The sequence below is a fragment of the Anopheles stephensi genome, chromosome 3 (genome assembly GCF_013141755.1).
Source record: "Anopheles stephensi strain Indian chromosome 3, UCI_ANSTEP_V1.0, whole genome shotgun sequence".
Lineage (NCBI taxonomy): Eukaryota > Metazoa > Arthropoda > Insecta > Diptera > Culicidae > Anopheles > Anopheles stephensi.
The window spans coordinates 33,488,274-33,510,621 of record NC_050203.1 but is presented as its reverse complement, the minus strand read 5'-3'; the positions used below and the strand labels follow the sequence as shown (position 1 = coordinate 33,510,621).

Below are 22,348 nucleotides of genomic sequence, written 5' to 3'. Positions count from 1 at the left end.
GGGGTTGGGCTGGCCTGAAGCTGTGGAGCATGTTTGGCAACCCGATCTGCGCCATCTTGTTGTAAGTGAAGGCTCTAAAACAAAACAAAACAAAAAACACGATCAGTAACTTCTGGTACGAAAACATGTGCATAATATGGTCATCAAAACGAGTTCCAACATTCCGGTGATCCTCTCCTCTTCAGAACTACCACAGAGTGAGAAGAACCTGCTCCGGTACATGTCAAGCGTTAAGCAGTTGTTATTCACAAAATTAATCCGTCAATTAATTCTAACCTTCAAACACCTGCAACCTCGCAACCTTCAACGATCGGCTGGAGATATACATTCCAACTGACACGTCACTCCATGTGTGACATTGTCCAACACGGTGGGTCCGAAACTGAAAGTAAAACCTGTTCCGGGTTTAGACATTTTTTTGTTTGGAAACCGCCCAGGAATCTGACACGATCCGATCAGAGCCGATTCTGGCTGGTCGTGGTGGCGTCCAACCAAGCTTAGCTCACCTCAACTCTGATTCGGATATCCTAATGCTCACCCTCGTTTGATCAGCTGATATGATTCGAAGGTGTGCTTGGAGTTCTGAATATACAGGTAGAGAGAGAGAGAGAGAGAGAGAGAGTTCCGAAAATCGTTGGTATGTGGATTATTTGGAGGACTGTCAAAACTGTTGGACTCGACTGGGCACGAGCTGATGCCCCCATTACTCATCCACGTGACACTGAGCTGGAACAAGTATTGATTGACGAGGTGGTAGATTATTTCTTGAGCAAACTTCAGAGATCTTTGGCTATTCACCCTTTACGCAATCAAATCGTGAGGAAGACCAGTTCTGTAACTCGTTCTCTTCTCGACTCGATTTGAGAATCTAAGTGAGAAGATTGCTAGAATTGAAAAGTATTACTGTGCTACAGATTTCACGGAACCGTCACACTTGCGGCATAGTCACGTACCGTGACAAAAAATACTGAGCCTTTTCCTCCTCTCAGCTGCAATGGTTCACTTCCTGCTTCGTTCATAATTCGATGTGCCGATTTTAATCGCAATTAAACATCACCTTCCGCTTTCTCTGTGGTGACCAACCAGCCAGCCAACCCCAACGGTCTCGTTCAAGCGACAGTTTGTGCAAGCCTCCGTCCAGGAAAACCATTTCTCAATTGTCCCGCGAGACTAGACGACTACGAAGCAAAGCACTCGAGGGGCGACTGTAGAGAAAAAAAAACTCCCGGCTGAACCCACAACGAATCGGTCCCAGCGATGAGAAACGAAGCGGAACGAAATGGAAAACATTGCGCCATGAACCCACTGGCAAGGCAAATCATCTCCCGGTATCATCATAAATCAACCATCACCACTGCCGCGATGACGCGAACCTGAGCCGTTCGGTGACGGGAATTCCTTTCATGCCATGCGAACGCTCCCCATTCCCTGGCCACTCGACGTCAGCAGCGTCGTCCAGATGGATCGAAGAAATTTGATACATTTTTAAAGCATCATTTTTTACAATATACATACCTCGAACAACAACAACTCCCAAAAAAAAAATGGGCAAAAGAATAGAAAGAGAACACTCTTGCCCGGCCGTACTCGCAGAGAACGTAACTCGAAATCAGCGAGATCTTCCGAAAACTGTTGCGGGCGCACGAACTTAATTACCTTTGTACACAGCATCGCAATGCGCTTCTAAACGCTTTCGATGAAGTCTCGGACCAGGTCTCTTTTTCCCCTTTCCATTCCACTGTCCGTCCTACCTGCGGAAGTTGTTCATCTTTGCGTTATGAGAAACTAATCACCTCCTAATAACGGTGCGCACGCATCGATTAATCACGATGATGATCCTTCCATTTTGTTTGCGGGGTAAAGGCATGACTTCCCGCACAATAGAAGCGCTGGGAACGGTTCGGAACGCACCATTGAGCTGCTTTTAGTATTCGGGGCGAGATGTGTGTTGGTGTGCTGCTTTCTTGACTACCAATGCCCAAAAGTGCAAGAAAACCCTCCCCCCCCCCTAAACGCACGCTTTTGAGTGACATTTATATCCACACTAAAGATCACGTCTTGCGGGGTTCGCGGGATTTCTTTGGCTTGGGATCGCCATTTGATTGACAACTTTCTTCAGGGTAGGAGCAGCAGAAGCTGGTTTGGTTGGGCTTTCTGGTAAGGCTATTCCGATTGTTAAATAAACATAATCCCTTCAACCCCGGTGACTTACTTACTGGTGCACCGTGTGGTCTGTGGGCCGAGAGTGAGAGAGAGAGAGAGAGAGAGAGAGAGAGAGAGAAAGAGCGAGAACGTGTGATAATAATGTTGTCCACGATGAAAGGGATTTCGGATTGAAAGTTCTTCTCGGTGTTCGTCTCAAGGCAGTTTTGGGCAGGATAAAAGGTAGATTTAATTGTGATGCTGTTTGGCGGTTGAAAAGGAAGCTGAGCTGAGCTACCCTTTCTTCTGTGCTTAAGCTTCTTTCTCGCTTTTTGATGCGTTATTGGGCAAGCTTAAAGACTCATTTGGCTGCAGGGCCTCCAGTAAGTCGATGAATGTTCTTAAAAATCTGCTTGAATAGATGAAGAAGCCTGACCAATATTCTTTCGAAGAGCATGCGCGCAAGTGACCCCCAATGGAATTGGCAGGAAGGTCTCTAAGAGCTTGAGGGAAGATCTCCACTGTGCTTAAAGCTCTCTTACAGCGAGATATAAGGTCTCCAAGAAGTCATTAAATGCTCCTTACAATTATATTCCAGTTGTTGGAGAAGTCACACCGATATTCTTTAGAAGATCTTCCAATTTTGCAAGTCTCCAGATAATCTCAACTGCAACCATCAATTTTCATTACAATGTGTGTCTCAATGGAACTTGAAAAGATCTCTAAGAACTCGAAGGAATATCTCCACTGTGCTTAAGGCTCTTTCACATCCAGATATAAGGTCTCCAGGAAGTCATTACATACTCCCTACAATACTATTCCCGTTGTTGAAGAAGTCACACCGATATTATTTGGAGCATCTCAAACTTTTGCAAATCTTCACATAACCTCAACTTCAATCATCAGTATTCATTTGAATGTATGTCCCAATGGAAATTGAAGGAAGATCTTCAAGAACTCAAGTGATTATCTCCACTTTCCACTCCAAGAAGTCATTAAATGCTCCTTACAATTATATTTGAGTTGTTGGAGAAGTCACACCGATATTCTTTAGAAGATCTTCAAATTTTGCATGTCTCCAGATAATCTCAACTGCAACCATCAATTTTCATCACAATGTGTGTCTCAATGGAACTTGAAAAAAGATCTCTAAGATCTCGAGGGGAGATCTCCACTCGCTCTTTCACATCCAGATATAAGGTCTCCAAGAAGTCATTAAATGCTCCCTACAAAACTATTCTTGTTGTTGAAGAAGTAACACCGATATGATTTGGAGCATCTCAATTTTTTGCAAATCTTCACATAACCTCAAACTTCAATCATCAGTATTCATTTGAATGTATGTCCCAATGGAAATTAAAGGAAGATCTTCAGGAACTCGAGTGAATATCTCCACTTTCCACTCCAAGAAGTCATTAAATGCTCCTAACAATTCTACATTCTTCAGAACTTATTGGTTTTACGCAAGTCTTCATCTCAACTTCAACCATCAATTTTCATTTGAATGTGTGTCCCGATAGAACTTGAAGGACGATCTCTCATGCCTAAATGTCACACGTTTCGCTTGACGCGAACAAGATCATCCAAACGTGTCACCAAAATGCAAATCAAACAGCAAAACACTTAGACACCGTTCGCCAGAGTCCTCATCCGGTCACCATAAATACTGCACCGAAGGTGAGATTTTAAATGTTATCACCCAGCCAGTGACAAGATATTTGGCGTGTTTTCCGCTCGTCTGCCACTCATCGCCATAGAAATTCTTCACAAAATGCTTGCAATAAAACCCTCGAAACATTCCGCGTAACATGTGCATCGATCGTAAAACGGCCGGGCACGTCCAGCACGCCGACTAAGTGGCCTGGTCCTGATTTTAATCCTCTTTAACAAAGCGAAAGACGCAACCAAACAAAAGACGACGCTCAGCTGTTTTTTGGGGCCGTTTTGTTCAGAGAATCACAGTCCAGACGTGGTGAAGAACGAACCATGCCACAATGCTAATGAAAATTCCCAAAGCACGTTCTTGTGCTGCTAATGCGCGTGCAGCTTTTGTTGGTGGGCAGTGGAAGGAATTAAGACACTTTTTTTTAAAAAACTACTTACGCAAAGAGCTGACGGAAAATTTATTGCTCTATTTTTCGTGCCAACGCCGAAAGTCATCAATTGGCATTAGACGAGTGTGGGGAGCTTAGTGCTTCAAAGTGCTGGAGAACAAGAATAATCTTGCGAGCGCCGGACGACCTTCAAGGTCTTTGCAGTTTTTTTTCTTCTACTTCTAGATAGATTTTGTTGTAATTGAAAATTGTTATATGAAGAGTACTACAAAGACTCAAGCATCCTGCCACAAACTGCATGCAGTTTTTTTTATGGCCCAGTTTCACCACTCATCAGCCCATTTCCTTCCCAGCAGGATGCCGGGGAACCTTTATCACACCGAATGCCACCCTGGCGACGGATCTTGCCAACATTTACAGGCTTCCGTGCGTTTGCCCTGCCGCTTCAAGCGCCAAGGCCGGCCTGACACGAAGCAGCAAAACATAAGCAATATCGTACGAGCCTTAAAAAAAGGGAATTAATCCTTTCGACAGCATCCAGCCCAGACCACCGGACCGGATCACATTCTAAAGAAGCATCGCCGCCCAATTAAGCATCGTATTGTAACATGGCGCGCACACACTGGCGGATTTTTGCTTGATTTTGTTAGAAAAAAGAAGTAGCTGCTTACCGATATCGAACTAAAGTCACTCCACAAAGCAACGGCTCAAAGAAGCTTAACTGAAACAATCAAACACTCCGGCTCGATCCATATGCTCACCACAAAAAAAATCCAACGCGGATTCCCCCGGTTGACCGATCGGCCACGTTCACTTTTTGCCCTGCCGAAGAATGTTTTCTTAATCAAAACATGGGCCTCCGAAACGGGCTCAAGCGCTGGCTAAACCAAAGCACACACACACACACACACGCAAAAAACCGTCCAGCTCGTGGGGATGAATCGGCGAGCGAGAAAAATTTGCATTAATTAAAATAAATTTATTCCAAAACGGCCTCTCGCGACTTGGGACGCAACGCGCGACAATGTGCCCGACTCGCTGTCTCTCGCCCGACCGACACCACTCATTAACACCCGCACCATCAATCTCCATCAATGCGGTAGAAACTTTTCTTTAATTGGTGTGCTTGTGTGTTTCTGTTTTGCCACTGAAACGAACAGAAACAGAGAGGGAAAAAAAGGAAATCGCATTGCAGATAAAATAAAACACTTACCGTACTACAGAAAAAAAAACCCGAAACAACCCACGGAGATCCACGGTTTCGGCCTACGCACCAAACCGAGCGCTGGTGGCACATCTTCCACCGAGCGTGCCACCCTTGATCTCTCCCCGGAACCGTTCGGAGAGAGGCACCAAATCTTGCTCCCTGTTTGCAAAAACACAGCGCACCAAGAAACATGCGCGGGCGAAAATTAATCTTAATCTAGAAAAAAACCGGGGGGGGGGGGGGGGTTCGAGCAAGATTTCGGACGAAGCACGGGTGAACTGCAAGTGGTGCAGCATGCAGCACCGATCGTGTTTGCATTCTTTTTCACGCGTCGCACACCCAAGTGCAAGTAGAAAACAGCAACAGAAACATTGGCCTGCAGGAAGGATTTCAACATCGCCGCAACGAAAGCACGCGTAACGAAAGACTTCACAAGGCACAAGCGACGAACCCGGTACCCCGGTTTTATCGTGGCAACATAACTTTTACTACGCTACCAGGCGCAAAACAACCGCGTGCGCCAGGGCGTGTTAAAAAGATATCTGCATCCACACACACACACGCAGCCAGCAAAAAAACAAACAGATGCATGTGCATGTATTTGCAAACGATGACCAACAGCGGGAGAAGCAAAGAAGGCAGATAACACCGATACGGGCGACCCTGACTGTGTGGGTTGCCCGTGTAGCCACTGCCGCGCCATAAACTATGCTTGGTATTCGCTAATTAAGACCAATTTAATCAATTCACTCTCAGTCCGAAGCGTAAGGAACGGAGCGATACAAATCTTACTAATGGTAGTACGTAGGCCTTGCCAAAACGGTATCCTGGGCAGCGAAAACAGTGAACATACATCTCTGCGAGATAGCAAAGGGGGGGGGGAGGTTCTGATAAGAGAAGGACAAAAAAAAACCTCGCGACACGGAAAACGTTTTTCCTGCCGCATCGTATAAGGAGATCGATTTTTCACCACCAAGGGCCAGGATTGTGGACGCGAGATCGTCGTGGCGAGAAACAATTAATAGAGGGGGTTTTGGCGGTGAGAAGCAACCCTGTGGAAGTATCTGCAACCACCGCGGACCGCTGATATTGATCTGTTCTATCAAGCATACGATTTCCTAAACCCCATCGGGAGCTGGAAATGAATTTGTCTAGCAAACGGTATCGCAGCCGAGTCACCAGTCTTCCCTTAATTACGCACCCGTAACCTTTACGCAGCGTGATTCATGTGCACTGATTAAATTAAGCACCGTACGTACCTCCCGAGCCCAATATCGGTGAGGAATAAACTTGTACGATCGTACAAGATCTCGATCGAGGGCCCGAGCGCATCCACGTACCGATAATCTCGGTCGCTGCGCTTTAGCTCGCTTAGCCCGCGTCGTCGAGGTATCAATTTGCGATCAGCAAGATGTTTAAACAAACGAAGGTAAAACATGCGAACACGAGAAGGGCCTGCAGATGCTGTGCCCCGTTTTTTATCTTTTATCAGCTCAGTAGGCAAGTGGGCAGATGCAGTTTTACATCCCTGTTTTTTTTTTTTTTTTTTTGTTTTTTTGCTCTCTGTCTCTCGCCAGTCCATTCCACCGGTGATTACACCTATCGCCGATCTGCACGAAACATGCACGCCTTTTCGCCGATCCAATCGCGTATGTTAATCGATCCGCAGACCGGTGGTTGGGTGCCTTTACCAGTTACAGAGGGGGGGTAAAAAAAGCTCCTCTGAACGTATAAATAAAACATGAAAGAAAGTCGCGAATGCGAATGGAACCGATCGACCTTAGCTTGATGAGCGTGTGTACACAATATGGCGCCTTGAAAAGCCCCGCGATCGTGTGCTCCACTATCAGTTACCATGTTCCGGGTTCCAGAAACTGTTCAGAAAACCCCACATCAGCAGCAGGAACGTAGGGAAGGAAATTATTATTTTACCAACCACAACCAGCAGCTCACTTAGGGGTGGACAAATTTATGCGCACTTTATGCCTATCCCTGCGCTATCGATTTGCGATCGATTATTCGATTAGCTGCAGACGCCCCCGTCCGGTTGGTGAACGCTTGGAACCGTCACCGACACGATCACTTGGAACCTCAAGTGATCACGATCATCACCGCAAGCCAGAAGGTTGCTTGCTCCCCTGGTCCTCTAGGTCTTTGCAGAAACAAATCCGGAGGCCCTTTCCGTTAATTATTACGTACTCGGAGCGGGTCATGTACGAGCGTACGAAGTTTATCGGCTAGTAAGGGTGTGGTGCTGGTGGTAGTGATTTTGTATTTACTTTCGAAACCGTGTGCATTGCGAGATAGTGCGGCCTCGAACCACCCGACCCGGTTCCCTCCCGGTGCATGTAGAATTGCATATGCCCGAAGCGAACCGTAGCTAGACTGCTACACCCCTTCTATTTCTAGCTCAAGGAAATCGGTCCAGACGAAGGGCGGCCCCATTTGTTATTTACGGCGCTCCGAAGACTCCGGGGCGAGCCACGAGCACCAGAACACTCTTTGCTGACCACACCCGGTGCCGTGACCAGGATACGGGTGGAGACTCCGTCATCACGGTTCTGTCGCCGTCGTGCGGTGATGTGATTGCAACGAACTGTTTGTACACCAGATTATCTTACCTAGTTCTAGATTCTAACACGATCCTTGACGTGTTTTAGCGTCGACATTCAAAGTAACGCCTCACCTAGTAGCCTTGTGCTGAGTGCTAACATTTCTTTACTGGTATTCAACTGCCATACGTTACTCTCACGGTGATCCAGTTCCCGTGTCGATGAGAACCGACAAGCAAGAAGAACCTGTTCCTGTGAATGATGAGGGCGATAACTCTCACACATACACACCCAATGCCACCGTAGAACTCGATCGGTAGAAATGAATTTTTAATTAAGAACAATTACTTCACGCGCTACGCTTGCTGATCGGGACCGCTCGGTACATGCGCAACACGCTCAAACTTCCTTCATGGGGTTTCGTATTGATGGCGAATAAAAAAAAACAGAAAATGGCCGACTAAAGACTCGATCGATCGTGCACAACGCCCCCATTAGGTGCTGTGTATATAACCTTGTATGTAAAATCATTAATTAGCTTCCTTTCTTTCGAACTTTACACGTTTCTGTGTGTGTTTGTGTGCCAATTTAGACACTTCCACCCAGTTTCGCAATACCAATCGCATCCCAATGCAAATCCCATCTAGTGTTTCGCGTTTCGTGGAGGTCCATAAAAGCATGCGACTCCAAAAACACCCGGCGTGAACGATCACACGCAAACTCAATCGTTCCAGTCGCAGCACCGCCACACAGGACATTAAAATGGCCCTCAGCTCGTAGAATCGAAACGGGCAGCACAGCGACGCAGCGTAACCGAATTGACGTTTACGATCGCACCGACAGCGTGAACCGTACCGAGAAATTAACTTTACGATCAATTCACGCGAACGCTTCACAATTGCTTCCTAGCGTTGGATCCGTTTTAGGGCACATAAACGCTGCCGAAGCAGTCGGGATTTACGGCACACAGAATGAATGAAGTGCAGAATAATGGTGACGCGGGACCCGTGTTGCTACTTGGTTTTGCGTTCTGTGCCGATGAGCGCTCGTCACGAGCCATCAGCATCGGTAGAGCGGCGGGGATCGTACATTCCAACACGCCCTGCTGAGCCGTAGTGAGCAGTTTTATGGTGCGCCACAGCACATTAAATTAGATCAGTCGTTAAAAGCTGGAACCGAAAAACGAAACCACCGAAGAGGATTATCAAATCTAAGCTCCGCTGACAAACATCTGCTTACCGGTGGAAGAACGGGCCTTGACAGAACGCCAGTGGAGTGTGAAATAGATGTCTTACGCATGATTACATTACTGACATTAAAGGCTTGTTGGTGGTTCGTTCGTTTAATGACGAACTGCGTTTTAATACTTCTGAAGAACATGATCATCTGATAGGGGTTTGTTTCAAGGTGGTGTGATCCATGGGGAGTCTTGAGGATGTCTAGTCTTCCAAATTCAGATAGCTATTGCTCACCGAGAGATTTATTATGATTGGTTTAACGGCTATCTATTCAATCTTTGAATTGTTTATTTCAATCGAATTCAAATTCCTTCGAAATTTAATTATCTTTTCAATAAATTAAACCTGACAGACTTGATTTTATCTAGCATTTCACGTCACCTCTAGATAATCGTCCAGGAATACAATCTTCTCATGATCCTCATGCTCCTCGGTGAGAATATCAACGAGAATCTTATGTACAGTGCAGCACAAGGTACATAATTTGTAGGTCAATGTGTTAAAATCGAAATAAGAACTGACCTGTAATCACTATCCGGGAAACTTCCCACTACCATCTGCCACAGCTAGAATGCATTCTCAAGCGTTCGATCGATCATACCCACTCCCGCGGTATGATTACAGCGTATGCAAAACATATCATCAGCAAACGCGAAAGAAAGTGAAAATTTCGTTTAATATGATATTCTTAAAAGAGGTTCTAGAAATATTCCCAATCTCCCATCGAAATACTCTTACCAGCTGCTTCTCAACAGTACTCTCGGAACCTTCACAGAACATCGGCTACCGGTGAAGACCGATAATTTCGACTTCGTCATCATCTGTGCGGATCATACCGCTTTTTTTTCCTCGTTTGGCTGAACATTGCTTCTGGAAGTTCGTAAATCTGGTGGAAAATTGAAATTAGTCTCGATCGATTCCAGCCGCACGGTGGACTCCCGGAGCCATGTGATATGATTGATTGAATTTTTCCCACAACGAACGCAACTGTTTTCATTATCGACCATTAGTCGGGAGTTTTTGTGTCGTTCTTCGGGATCGAAATTCTTCGTTTGAGGCCTTCCGAATGCTTCCTGCATGTTGCCGAAAGAAAGGCAACAGCCCGCCGGACATCTTGTCCCTCACACGCACACACGCTCATCAGCGTAGATGAACCGATTAATCCGGATCATTCGTTCACTTATTAGATTATTGGACACCCCTTGCTTCGGCCCGCTCCACGACGGAATCGCCCAACGCTGGAATATCTCGGAACGGGTCCAAGAATCTGGTGAAGCAAAGGCCCAAAAGAATTAGTTACACCGTTTCGCTAAAATTGGCTGCGTCATCGCTACTAATCATCCGCTCACCACAGTTGGCCGCTAGAGGGCGCACGCAATGCCTTCCGAAATGTATTCTACCGTTCTAACCTCACCCCATCAAGTAGCCCGGGTCCAGCTGTGCCCGTGGTAACCAGCGATCAGCCCGTTCCCTTCAACGCCTAGTTCGATCATACTCCTTTCGGGGTCTGACAAATTTTGACAGGTAGCTGTCAATTGTTTTCATTACGCGACTGCGTCAAGTGTTTCGTGTGCCCAAATTTTAGTGCTAAATTTGTGTCCAGAATGCCTCCCGCTTTGCTACCCGAACAGCCACCCTCGTCCGATATCAACAAACTCATCGACGAAGTGTTCGTCACGCAGGGAGCCGCCATTAACTGTAACGCGTTGCGCAGATTGCTCCAGCAGCTTACCGCCGATGGTCAGTCCGGCGGGTCAGGAATGGGACGAGGTTGTGGTTGCTGCTGCTCGGCTAGCCGTATCACGATTGATGGCCGTTCGCTGAAGAAAACTTCTAGCAAAATTGGTAAACCCAAATCGAGCACTTCCAAAGTCACTGTTGGAGGTGCTCGTGGGAAGGATAAACCTGACAACGACAAGGAGCATGAAATGATCCTCATGAAGCTGCAGAACCTCCAGACCATGCTTAAATCGATGCAGCAGAAGATCAACAAAATCGAGATGCGACTGCCGAAATCACAGTCGAACGTGTCGTTGGGTAAGGGCGGTGGACGTCAGAGACAAACGTCCAAAGCGTCCAGTATACGGCTCGGCGGGAGTCGTGTAGGCGGGGGAAGTAGGGTTGCTAAGAAACACTGCTGTGGTGCTGGCGGTGGTGGACCATCGGTTTCGGTTATCGGGCCGTCGAACCTTAAGGGTGGTTCGAAGATTGCCACCGAAATTTCCGCAAGTCAGCTGGTGGCCAGTACTGATAGATCTACCAAGGAATGTCTATGTGCTGCCCGTAGACGTATGAGAAACGCATCGAAATCGTAGAAATGGCCAACATCCCTTGTCGATGCAACTCGTTTTGTAATTTGTAAGTTTAATCAAGATGGCAATGAAGTCCCTACCCTTCTCAAGTATCTAGTATGCATCGACCGATTGAGAGTAAGTTTTTGCAATTTGGCCCATTTTCATCGTCGGTCTTTATCGGAATTAAAAATTTTGCTTGTGAAAATATTTTACTTCATATTCTCTAACAAACTTCACATTTTTCGTGCCCGATCCAGTTCTACCATAAAATGGCTGAGCCACCTCCAAGCGATTTGGAAGCGTTGGTAGACGAAGCCATTGCTCTTCCGGATGGTGTTATAAACTGTACCGAATTGAACCGCCTGCTTAAGTACTTGGTGGAAGGAATGTCAAAACTCTCGCAAGAATTGGAAGACCTTCAAACAGCGAATGAAGAACGATTCCAAACGCTTGAGGATACGATCACCGAATCAAAAGAGCCGGCAGAAGCTGAAGAAGAACCGGATGAGAAAGCAGTACTGATCCCGTGCGGTGTTCCTATCGTTACCGATCCAGAACAAACAGATACTCCTCCACAGCAGAATATCGCGAAAGAAGTCACATCGGAAACACTACTCAAAGAGATCGACGAACAGGCAAATGAGTTCCGGGAGCAGGAGTCGAAGCTGCTCGCGGTGATCGGTGATCTCGAGCAGCGTCTAGAAAAGGTGGAACAGTTGTTCTACCAAAAGCTCGAACAATTGTCGAACGAATTCCAACAGTTCCAGACATTGGTTGAGAGCAAGCAAACGAACCTGGAGGAAGCCACCTCAACCGCATCCATGCAACATACGGTCAGCTCGACCGAGCAGATGAACAAACTGGCTGAGTTTACCGATAAGCTGGACGAACTGCAACGGCAGATGGAGCTGCTGCTAAGCCACCGAGACCAACTTCCGCTGCGCATTGAAGCTCTGCTTGAGGAAAAGCTTAAAGAAGGCGAATTGACAGCTGCGCCGGGCAAGAAGAACGTACGCTCGGGTAGTGTCGGCTCACGGAAAGGTTCCGTAACACCCTCCAAATCGTTGTCTCACGGTCGGGTGACGGAATCGGCTGCCACGACCCAAGCACTGATGGACAATCTGAGCTGTCTTGCCTGCGACACGAAGAACGTTGTGCAGAGGATGCGTAATGGACGCTATCTGGCCCCGCGGACGAGTGCCAAGCTGGCCGTTGTCGCTCGCAGGTTGCAAGAATCGGACGATGTGCCCAGGATACAGCCGGGTGCAAAATGGAGTCGCACCTGTGGAGGTTCCTATACGGTCGTTAAGCCGGATGAACGAGTCTTTCGGCAGGTGAATGTGCAGTTCAACCATACGATGCAGGAGGACAACTCGGAGCAAGACTGTTGAGTGGAGTAGGCTGTGGTGTAGGCAAAGGATAAGCGAGAGAGAGCGAAAAACACAATCCAAGTACCCTTTTCCTAGTTACAACCGTTGACAGGTTCAGGTTTAGATATTCCTTGTTTAAAATCTTCTTGCGAGAGTTCCCAAAATTTCGCGTAAATGGCATCCTTTCGGCCCAAAACGAAACCTCTGAAGCAGAAACAGTGCTGTTGTCCGGCAACGCATCAGGACGATGTAGGCGGTTTAGGTGGTGGCCGGTACACCGGTGGCATCCATACGGTAACACATCCTGAAGAGCGGGTCTTTCGCGATATACGCTACACTGGCCCGAAATGGAAATCGCAATCCTGTGGGCAATCTAAATTGAAGCAATTAATAAGACAACGTCCAAAGCAATAAAGTATTAACACCAGTTTTGTGTATTCAAATATATCTTTAAGAGACTTTTACGTTAGAACGTAGACTCCCAGTGAGTAGTTTTACTTATCGGTACTTGTGTGTTCTTCCTCTTTTAACTTCCAGATGGTGGTGCCACTTTGACGACGATAACTACGTGAACGTTCCGCGGCTGGTGCGCATGCTAGACGATTACAATCCGACGCAGGATTGGTACCTCGGCAAACCGAGTATATCGTCACCGCTCGAGATCTTTCTCGATAATGTAAGTATAACTCTGAAACGGGTAACTGTACCCATTCATTAATTCATAAGGTTCACAACTCTCTGCACATGTTTGTTTGCACCCCAAAACGAAACCCAAACGAATCCGGTCCGGTTAGACCAAACAAGAATTCCTCCAGCGCTTTAACGCCCGAAGGTGTACCGGTATAAATGATCGGTCACCAATATCGGTCCCAGATCGGAATTTTGGAAGCACAGACGGTGTCAAAATCCGGTGGCAAAACAGGGTCAGATTCCATCAGGATTTCATAATTTTCTTCCGCCACCAAGCTTATTCATATCCATCGATTATAAAACCGTTCCAATATCTGGACGGTGAGAAGGAACGTTTCGAAGCGTCGCCCGGTAGTAGTTGGATAGGATAACATCTTTCAAAGCAGCAAACCCCCCGTGGCGCTATGATGTCGAAGATGTCATTCGACTGGAGCCGTTGTTATGATCCTAAAGCTGAATCTGAGCCATATAACCCGTTCCTAGCACCAATCGTACTGCCCGCAATGATGATGGAACTCCACTGTAGTTGTGACGATGGACGATCGCCTGACCTATCCGTCGCAAAAGTGGCAAAAATGATATAAAATTAAACAAGAATAAACAAATCACTACCGGTGCGCCACGGGTGGTAAGTCAACCCGAAAGCGTAAGGAACGAGATGAACACCCGATGGACGACGATGATTGAGAAATGGATGCCCTGGCAGCACGTCTGCAGGTGACATCTTGTCCGGAGTCCGGGGTGTATGCGTATCGGACGCTCGGGGTCTATCAATCGAAATCGCCCCCCTAAAACGGCTGACGTCCTGCTGAGTTTATGAGGCGCTTCGTTCGATGCTCATATGTTGGCATTGATTATGTCCATAAATTAGCACACCACTTCGCCCGCTCGGGGTGAATGTCTGAACCGGGAGAAAGAGAAGCTTAAGCAAAGCGCGTAATCTTTCCCTTATATGATGGCTCTGCATGGTTCGCCAGCTATGGGTGGACGAGCAGCACCTTTGGACGACAGGTTACATTCACCGGTGCGTGTACACAACTGTCTCGCGAAGGATAACAAATTAGACACATTTAGCAAACGAATGCTAATCGGGGCTCGACAGAAAATAGATCACGCAAAGGCTGCTTTTTTTTTAAATTAGTCCGAGCACAATTTATTGCATCATTTCCGTTTTTGGTTGTGTATGTCCACGAGCAGGCTGTATCGTAAATTAAGTCTAGGCTTTTGTTAAGCATCCCACACCGTGTGTGTGTGTGTGTGTCCACCGGGCGAGCGGAATATGATTTAACGCGTCCGTTAATTTAACTATGAATTAATTCCCTATTTATCACACACCATTTGTTTGGTGTGTTTGGTACCCGTCTCTCGCGCTTAGTCTACTGTCCAACACACACACGCCGAAGATATGTTGGGGGATTTCTTTACGAGCGGGGAGTCTGAAAACCTTAAAAAATTATCATCATGCCGAAAGCTCACCCGGTTTTGGTCGATCAGGATGAGCATGGGTGATTAGAATAAAAAATAACCATCAACCCCCCCCCCCCCCCCCTCCCCCTCCCGAAACTATGAATGTCCCTCTTTGGACCTCTGCCGTAAGCGGTCACCCTGCAGCAAATTATAATCGATGATTTATCGATTATGAAAATTGGAACCATTGTCTACGGCTCGTTGTGAATGGAGTATAGGTCCAAAGAGGGGCGATCTCATCGATGTAAAAAATGACATTTAACTCACCGACCCGAATTGTGCCTGCCGCCACTTGCTGCCGTGGCTCGCTTGTCCAATATTTGTCCCATCATCCTCTAAATGGAGAAGCTTTTGCGGATGTTCCAACGCCAACTTGCTGGAAGTCATCGGCCATTAAATCGGTACACGCTTCCAGCCGTTGAGCCGTGTTTGCTGTCATCATTGCCAATTGGTTTATTGTTTTGGAGGTCCTCCTTTTTTTTTTTTTGTAATACGCAATTCAATTTTACTTGCTCACTAATTGTGTGTGTCAATTTGGACTTGTGGAGGGTGAGAACTACATGATCGAGAAATGAAGCGATTGGGAATGTTTGTCCAAAACCAACTGCTCACTGCCCCGCATAACTGGGTAATTTGAAGTGGTTATTTTTGTTTTGTCTTGGGAGGAGAAATTGAAGATAATTGGATGTCACGGCAGCTGGCACGGTTTTAATCATTCAATCGTCTGATTGGAAAGCTTCTCGTCGCACCGGGTGGGTGAGAACCTTCGAGCAGCTCTTTAACGGAAAGCTAATTAAAGTGGGATAATCCAGCTAGAAGACCTCAAGATGAATGTCTGGAAAATGTTGAGGCCACCTAATTACCGTTCTTCAAGGCATCAGTTATTTTTAGCTCATCAGTTTTATTCTTGTGAAATGATAACAATTCATTATGACCCTAAGAAAAAAAAGGTATCCTATCTTTAACGCCACCCCCGGTTGCAAGCCCCACTTCCCACCCGAGGTCCAATAAAGATCCCGTAATCAAATTCTGTGTGTGTGTGCCTCTGATCCGACTTTGTCTAGGAGAATTTTAATGATCCGCGCGTCAGCGATTCGATGTCGAATTAGATTTTTATGAGCAAGCACCGCCCGGTTTGCCGTTCCCTATGGCGGCGCTCCGTTTGAGGTTGTCAGGACGCTGACCTGATCGAGCGAGAGCTCGAGTGCGTCGTGCGATGATGTATAGAAGCGAGACACCGTCGTCGTTCACACCAGACGCTTTCTTCCTGCCATCGACACCGGCCATCCGATTTGGGATCGCATCGGTCCGGCCTGGCATTGGTGGAAATGGAAATTAGCACCTTCGCCGCAGGTTCGCCGCGAAGACCGCCAAGAGCTCACCAAGCACCCGTTAGACCGAACCTAATTAACGGATTCAGAAAAACCCCTCTCAAAACGGGGCGAAACGTATTGGATTATCGAACGAATGGAGCGCTAGCCGAGGTCCACGTCGGTGATGATGGCTTCTCGGTAGCTGAGGTTCCGTCTGCGATTTCATTTCGGATCGAAGCCGATCAAGTTGACGGATTGGTCGTAAAGGTGTTATCGCTCGAAAGCCACTCACAGTTCCACAGCAGGCTTTTGGGAGGTTAAGGCCAATTCTTGCTAGATTTTAATTGACTAATCACTTCTTTTGATCGACTAGTTCGTCTCTGTTCGAGAGAACGGCTCAGTATTAGATCTTTTGGAAAGTTCTTTTTTTTGGATTGAGATTCAATAGCTCAACAGATATAGCCCTAGCCGCCTTTCGCCTTTCGCCAGAACTCCCAGCAAAGGCTCACAATGCGTTGCGCCCAAATTGCATGTTATTACCACATCGACACCGTACCAGCCTTCTCCACGTGGTCCGATGGTAAATTATGCTACAATTACTCCGTGCACAAATCTTCGTGCAAGATAGTGCCGACCCCGGCGATTCCCACTGTCCCAGTCGAGGGAAAAAAACCTGTTGCGCAATGAGACTTTGAAATTAAACATTTTCGCCTTCTGGAAAATGGCGCGTTTCCCATTGTGCGGCCCTTCACTTGTGCTTTTTCTTCCCACTAACGGGGACGGTCTTTTGATCCGCTGGCTTCACTCCACTGCTTTCCTGTCCATCCTCCGTACAAGTGTACACGGCTAGTTCGATCCTAGTCGATGTATGTCGCTCGTTGGAGTTGGTGGAATAATCCAACCGAAAGGGACGGATGGAGTTTGAAGTGGGCAATTGATTTTGACGTTTCCGACATCCATCATAAGCGGGCGCGCTCGCGCTTCGCATTGCTTCAGCAAGAATAAAGGCACAACAACTGCAGCAACATAAAAAGCCGAGCAACAACTTCCCATTCCGTCAATCATCCCGTTTGTCTGTGCGTCAGTTACTAGCACCAATTACTGGCAGGTCTTTGGAAGCCGTTGTCCCGAATGCCAGGCCGCGGAAGTAGCGCAAATTGGCGCGCGCGCACAGAGATACACAAACAAGACCGATTGACGGCATCCGAGAATGGGATGCCCGATGTGCCGTCAGCACCATCGCCATCATCATCCGGTGTCCACACTCCAAAATCCACTCCCGATTAAAACCTTCAATCGGAGACGCCTTCTCGTTCGACCAAACTGCAGATTGATTGTAATTGATGGCGAAAGGAAGAAGCAGTTCATTTGTTTGCATTACTACCGGAAACGGGATTTCGGGCCTAGAGATCCAGCCGAGCAGATAACGCCCCAAAGTAAGGGGTCCTAAATTGTGACGAAAAATTGCTCTCCCTCAGTGGCGAGATTACATCGTCCAGGAAGGGAGCTGTCACATTCATTTACAACGCTGGCTTTAATCTGGAGCTCTCCACCATTTGCATCATCTTCTCGTCCCTCAAGACACATCTAATTGATATTTTCGGGACGAAATCGCATGGTACACGGGATAACCGGTAGCTACATTGCGGACAACTGTTCTACAGGACAGTTACAGCGAGTTTTGCATCGCTTTCATCTCCAACATCCGGTCATTGACACCCCGGTCCTGGTCGCTATGTCGTTGATTTGATCCATTAGTCATTCTGCTCACACCTCCGGCTCCCAACTCGGCGAGCGCACGATGAATCTTGGTCCTGAGCATCTTGGTGGCCAATTTCGTATGTCACCCCATCGAGTCGTGGAAAGATCGTATCTTGCGAGAGAGGGAACGATAATGGCGGCAGGACGTTCGCAAAACGCGATGATCTTGTTGCTGGGAGGGCACCAATTTTGTGACAGTTGCCCATTTGTGGGCGAGAGAAGAAAGCTCCAAAATGTGTGACAAACGGAACACGGGAAACGGAAAGCCAAGAGGATATGAATAATGACTCCACACGAGATCGGGCTTTGCCTGGGCGAAGCGATTTGGGCGGAAATCGTTACACCTTAGGGAAGGCTGATCTCTCCGTCACATCCAACATTCTGCAGGATAAGTGGCTTCCTTGCCACTGGGCACACACAACACGAGTTAGCCACCGCTTCTTGCCATAATTGTGCGAATGTTCTGTCTCGTTTGGTAGCTGCGAGGTGTAATTTCTGCCGACTAGCTGTATCCCGTCCCGTACAGCTGATCTACACGGTGCGATAAGTTTGGCAAGTTCGGTAGTAGCGAAAAAAGCTTTTGTCTGATCGTGCGTGTGCAGATTGTGCCTGATCGTTTACCGGAGACGTGAGAAATGGGCACGATCGATGATTAATTGACACCGAAGCAGCTCTGTCACCGTCCTACGCGAGGCTGTAAGCCGGTACACGCTTCTGTCGCTCTCGCTATCCAACCAAGTTTCTAGCAGTAATCCATCGATTGATTGGACAAATCAATCAACCCGCGCCTCACAGGGATGAGTGGCGAGAAGATTCTGCTGGTATAATAAGCCACCAACAACTACTGGTGGTAGCCAACCAGACAACCATCATGTCTCGAGTAAGGGTTTTACTTTTTTTATTTTGTCAATCTACGGTTTGTTTAATTGAATTAAAAAACTCCACCCCACGTTGGACATCAGAAAACATTTCCATGCCGAAAATATGAAAAATGACCTCCGACTGCTGGTTGATTGACGGGTCGCAAGCTCGTCAGGCGTCGTCGTCGTCGTCGTCTGGATTGGACGATCGGAAACGATGACTGACAGTGTCCGGTTGTGTGTCGGGGTGGTGTGGTCAATTTAAATCATTCCGGTGCACATGCATGCACTTAGACGTCGAGAAGAATGATCGCCAAAGAGTAAGTAAAACAGAAATCGAACTCTTTTGCTGTTTGACGGGGGAAAACTGGGTCTTGTTTAAACTTGAGAGCTGTTTAAGACAAATAAGGCCCTATTAATAACCTTTCTTGGAACTTTCAAGCTGTATGAAGCTCAGATGGTCCTTCGACAGTAAGCTAGGATATTAGCAATGGCAGTCGAACCAATAAATCACTCTTATTTTTAGGCCTTTCGGAGCCTTTTTGACTGCTGAAATATTCCGTGTTGGATAATCAATAAATGGATCAAGTCCTCCGATGGATGGAAGAGTGCCTTCGAGTTAGCCACAAATGCTGAGGGATGAACAACTTTGTCTTAAACATGGACAGCAAAGTTTATAAAACAATGTCCATCTTGTCCAGGTTATTCTGGACCCCTCTGGACGAAAGTTCTAATCGACTAAACACCAAGCGATCCTTAATTTTTGATGATCATCCTTCTCGATCGTGGATTAAACTCTCAGAACGAACAAATGTTCAATTGGAGTCTCACTAATCGTCTCTGGAGTCTAACACTCCAAGATTCCTTTGGCCTGGTTTTACCCGTAGCTATCAAATAAACGAAGGCGAGTTAAAGTTGACGGAAAACAGAAACAGATTGAACTTGAGCTCTAATTTACAGGTATTGCATACAACTGAGAAGTTTAATTTGAGAAGCTGATTAGTAGGATTTCATGTTTCTCTTAAAAATGATACAAACCCCAGTCTGATGCTTAGAAGCTGCTTAAGAGCTGCCTAAAAGCTTCAAGCTCTTAGATGCTGTTTAACTGCTGCAATTGGCCAACTGAAGTACTATTCTTGTGCGTGCACAGATTGTAATTGGATTGGCTTACGATTGAATTTGGACACCCTGTCCCATCCTTGCTTCATTGTTTTCCCCCTATTTTAAGCAATCAAGTACGAAAACAATGCCATCTTTAACATCTTTCTGCGCCCGCGCACCAAAAAAATTATGTCAATCGGCCGAAGGTGTGCTCGTAAATCATTGACCGTATTTATGCACCTCAACCGGACGGGATCACGTTTGTTGCAATGCAATGAGCCTACACACGCCAGCCCTTCTCGTCTGAGAAAGCAACAGCGATGGAGAGTGTCCCCAAACGGAAGCTAAAGCGCGCGCGTCGCGTCAAGTGTACTTTACGGACAAACGTTTTGTCCAACCGGCCAATTTCACCCGGCACCAATATTTGCCCCGCACCGGTCCAACGGGCCAAGACCTCATTCTCCCACTCACGACGAACTGAACCGGGACGAACAGGCGGTGTGTGTGTGTGTGTGTTCGACCTGGCTTTGTTTTTATTTAACTCGAAAACCTGACCACCATACTTCCCTACCTGCCACTGGCCACTGTATGGGAAGCTTTTGAGCGTTGGGTTGAAGTTGACGATGATGAGCTTCCATCGAGCGCACACACCAGAGAGACACAGCCTGCTGCCTGTGTCCGTGGACAAACAAACAAAGTCATCCGGATCGTGGCGGTATTCCTTCTCCGCGTATGTCACTGCAACAGGCTGCAGCATCAGCCAGCTCATGAAGCGAAATGATGAAGTGAATGATAAATAAACCGTACGGCCGCGCGATTTGTTGTGGACGACGCGAAACCACACCGCGCACACAACTTCGACCGGGATGTGTCGCTTGTGATCGGTCAGAAGGGCGGCACCCGTCTACCAGGGCCGTCCCCAACCAAGAGACCCCGAGAAAAGGGGTTCAGCGTGTGTGTGTGTTTTTTGTTCCTACTTTTTAAAAAACAAAAACATAAACGAACAAAATAAATAATTCAACACACGCCTCGCGCACAACAGCGGTGAAGAATCGGCGAATGACTTTCGGAAGAGCACGAGGAACTCGCGCGAACCAACAATATCCTCTCTCAGCAAGGGTGATGATGCTGGGTGAAGATGAGGCTCGAGTACCGAGGTCTTCGGACGCATGGGAAGAATATGCCGTGATGATGTTCCCGCCACTTGCTGCCCACTGCACACTTCCTGAGAGACCTCCGAGACCTCCGAGACATCGGAACTACTAGTCGTTGAGGTGCAGTTGGAAGCAGAAATTATAATTCATCGCGCACAATTTAATATATGTAACGAAAGTTGCCAATTGCGCACAGCGGCGTGATGGGAAACCATACCCACCGTTTATCATGAATAAAGATCGTCCCAGCGATCGATCAATCGAGGATGTGCGTCCCGGGTTGGTGCGTTGTTTCGTTATCGCTTTCGCTGTCCCAAAAAGGGCGCAAACAGAAGCGGTGGGCCCATCAGCGCCACAAGAAATCAGTGCGAGGAACAACTCCGGGAGGACACACATCTATAAAGTTGGTGTCCAGGGGAAAAAAAACAGCTCAACTTTTGGAGATTTCGTTCGGCTTTTGGGAGTTGCGCCTTTATCGCGGGAGATGGACGATTGAAGACCCCCATTTTGGGCGAACGCTACCTAATATGGATAAATGTGGAGACTTTGCGCTATCAGTGAGTCTTGATATATTTATCCGTACTCTTCAGGAACTCCGGAATGCCTACAGGCAGAGATCTTAATCGAAGTTCCATTTTTATTTCGGACTAACTCATTCATTTGTTTCTGGTGGGGGGACAAATATGTTTTGGCGTGTCCAGACAATGGCCACAATTCCATGATTCACGTCAGCCACGCGCGTTAAGTGTTGCCAATCAGCTTCAATTGATTTGCCCAATCAACTCTCATCAGCGTAACCATCGCTTTGCATGGTTTCGCCCGGTCGGCGCATACTTCGATCGAAGCGAATTCTCCCGCTCTCTAGACAGTAGCCGCACGATCGAACGACCCACATTCATGCTAACCTCACTTTTTATCTTTTTCCTGTTTTTCCCTTTCCAGACCAAAACCTCGACGGAAGTGAACAAGAAGGTGACGTTCTGGTTCGCAACCGGTGGCGCTGGGTTCTGCGTGAGCCGTGCCCTAGCACTGAAGATGATGCCGATCGCTGCCAGCGGGAAGTTTGTGGCGATTGGTGATAAGATCCGTTTTCCGGATGACGTTACGATGGGCTTTTTGATCGGTAAGTTGTCTGTGCTTGCAAA

The 22,348-nt window shown here is 47.2% G+C and overlaps 1 protein-coding gene across 3 annotated transcripts in view; it reads left to right on the top strand.

Annotated features, from left to right (window-relative positions):
- LOC118509600 (fringe glycosyltransferase) overlaps window positions 1-22,348 on the top strand; it is a 118,838-nt gene that overhangs the window by 94,978 nt on the left and 1,512 nt on the right. Inside the window, exons 1-4 of one of the 3 annotated variants that reach the window (XR_004905896.1) lie at window positions 10,681-11,622; window positions 11,745-13,272; window positions 13,395-13,533; window positions 13,652-14,681. Coding sequence is in view for 2 of the 3 variants with exons in the window: in XM_036050392.1 (XP_035906285.1) it covers window positions 13,395-13,533; window positions 13,652-13,918 (406 nt within the window). In the remaining variant the exon portion in view is untranslated. Of the gene's footprint in view, window positions 1-10,680; window positions 11,623-11,744; window positions 13,273-13,394; window positions 13,534-13,651; window positions 14,682-22,145; window positions 22,327-22,348 lie in introns of those variants that run through there. The other 2 variants (XM_036050391.1, XM_036050392.1) reach the window with 2 other exon arrangements.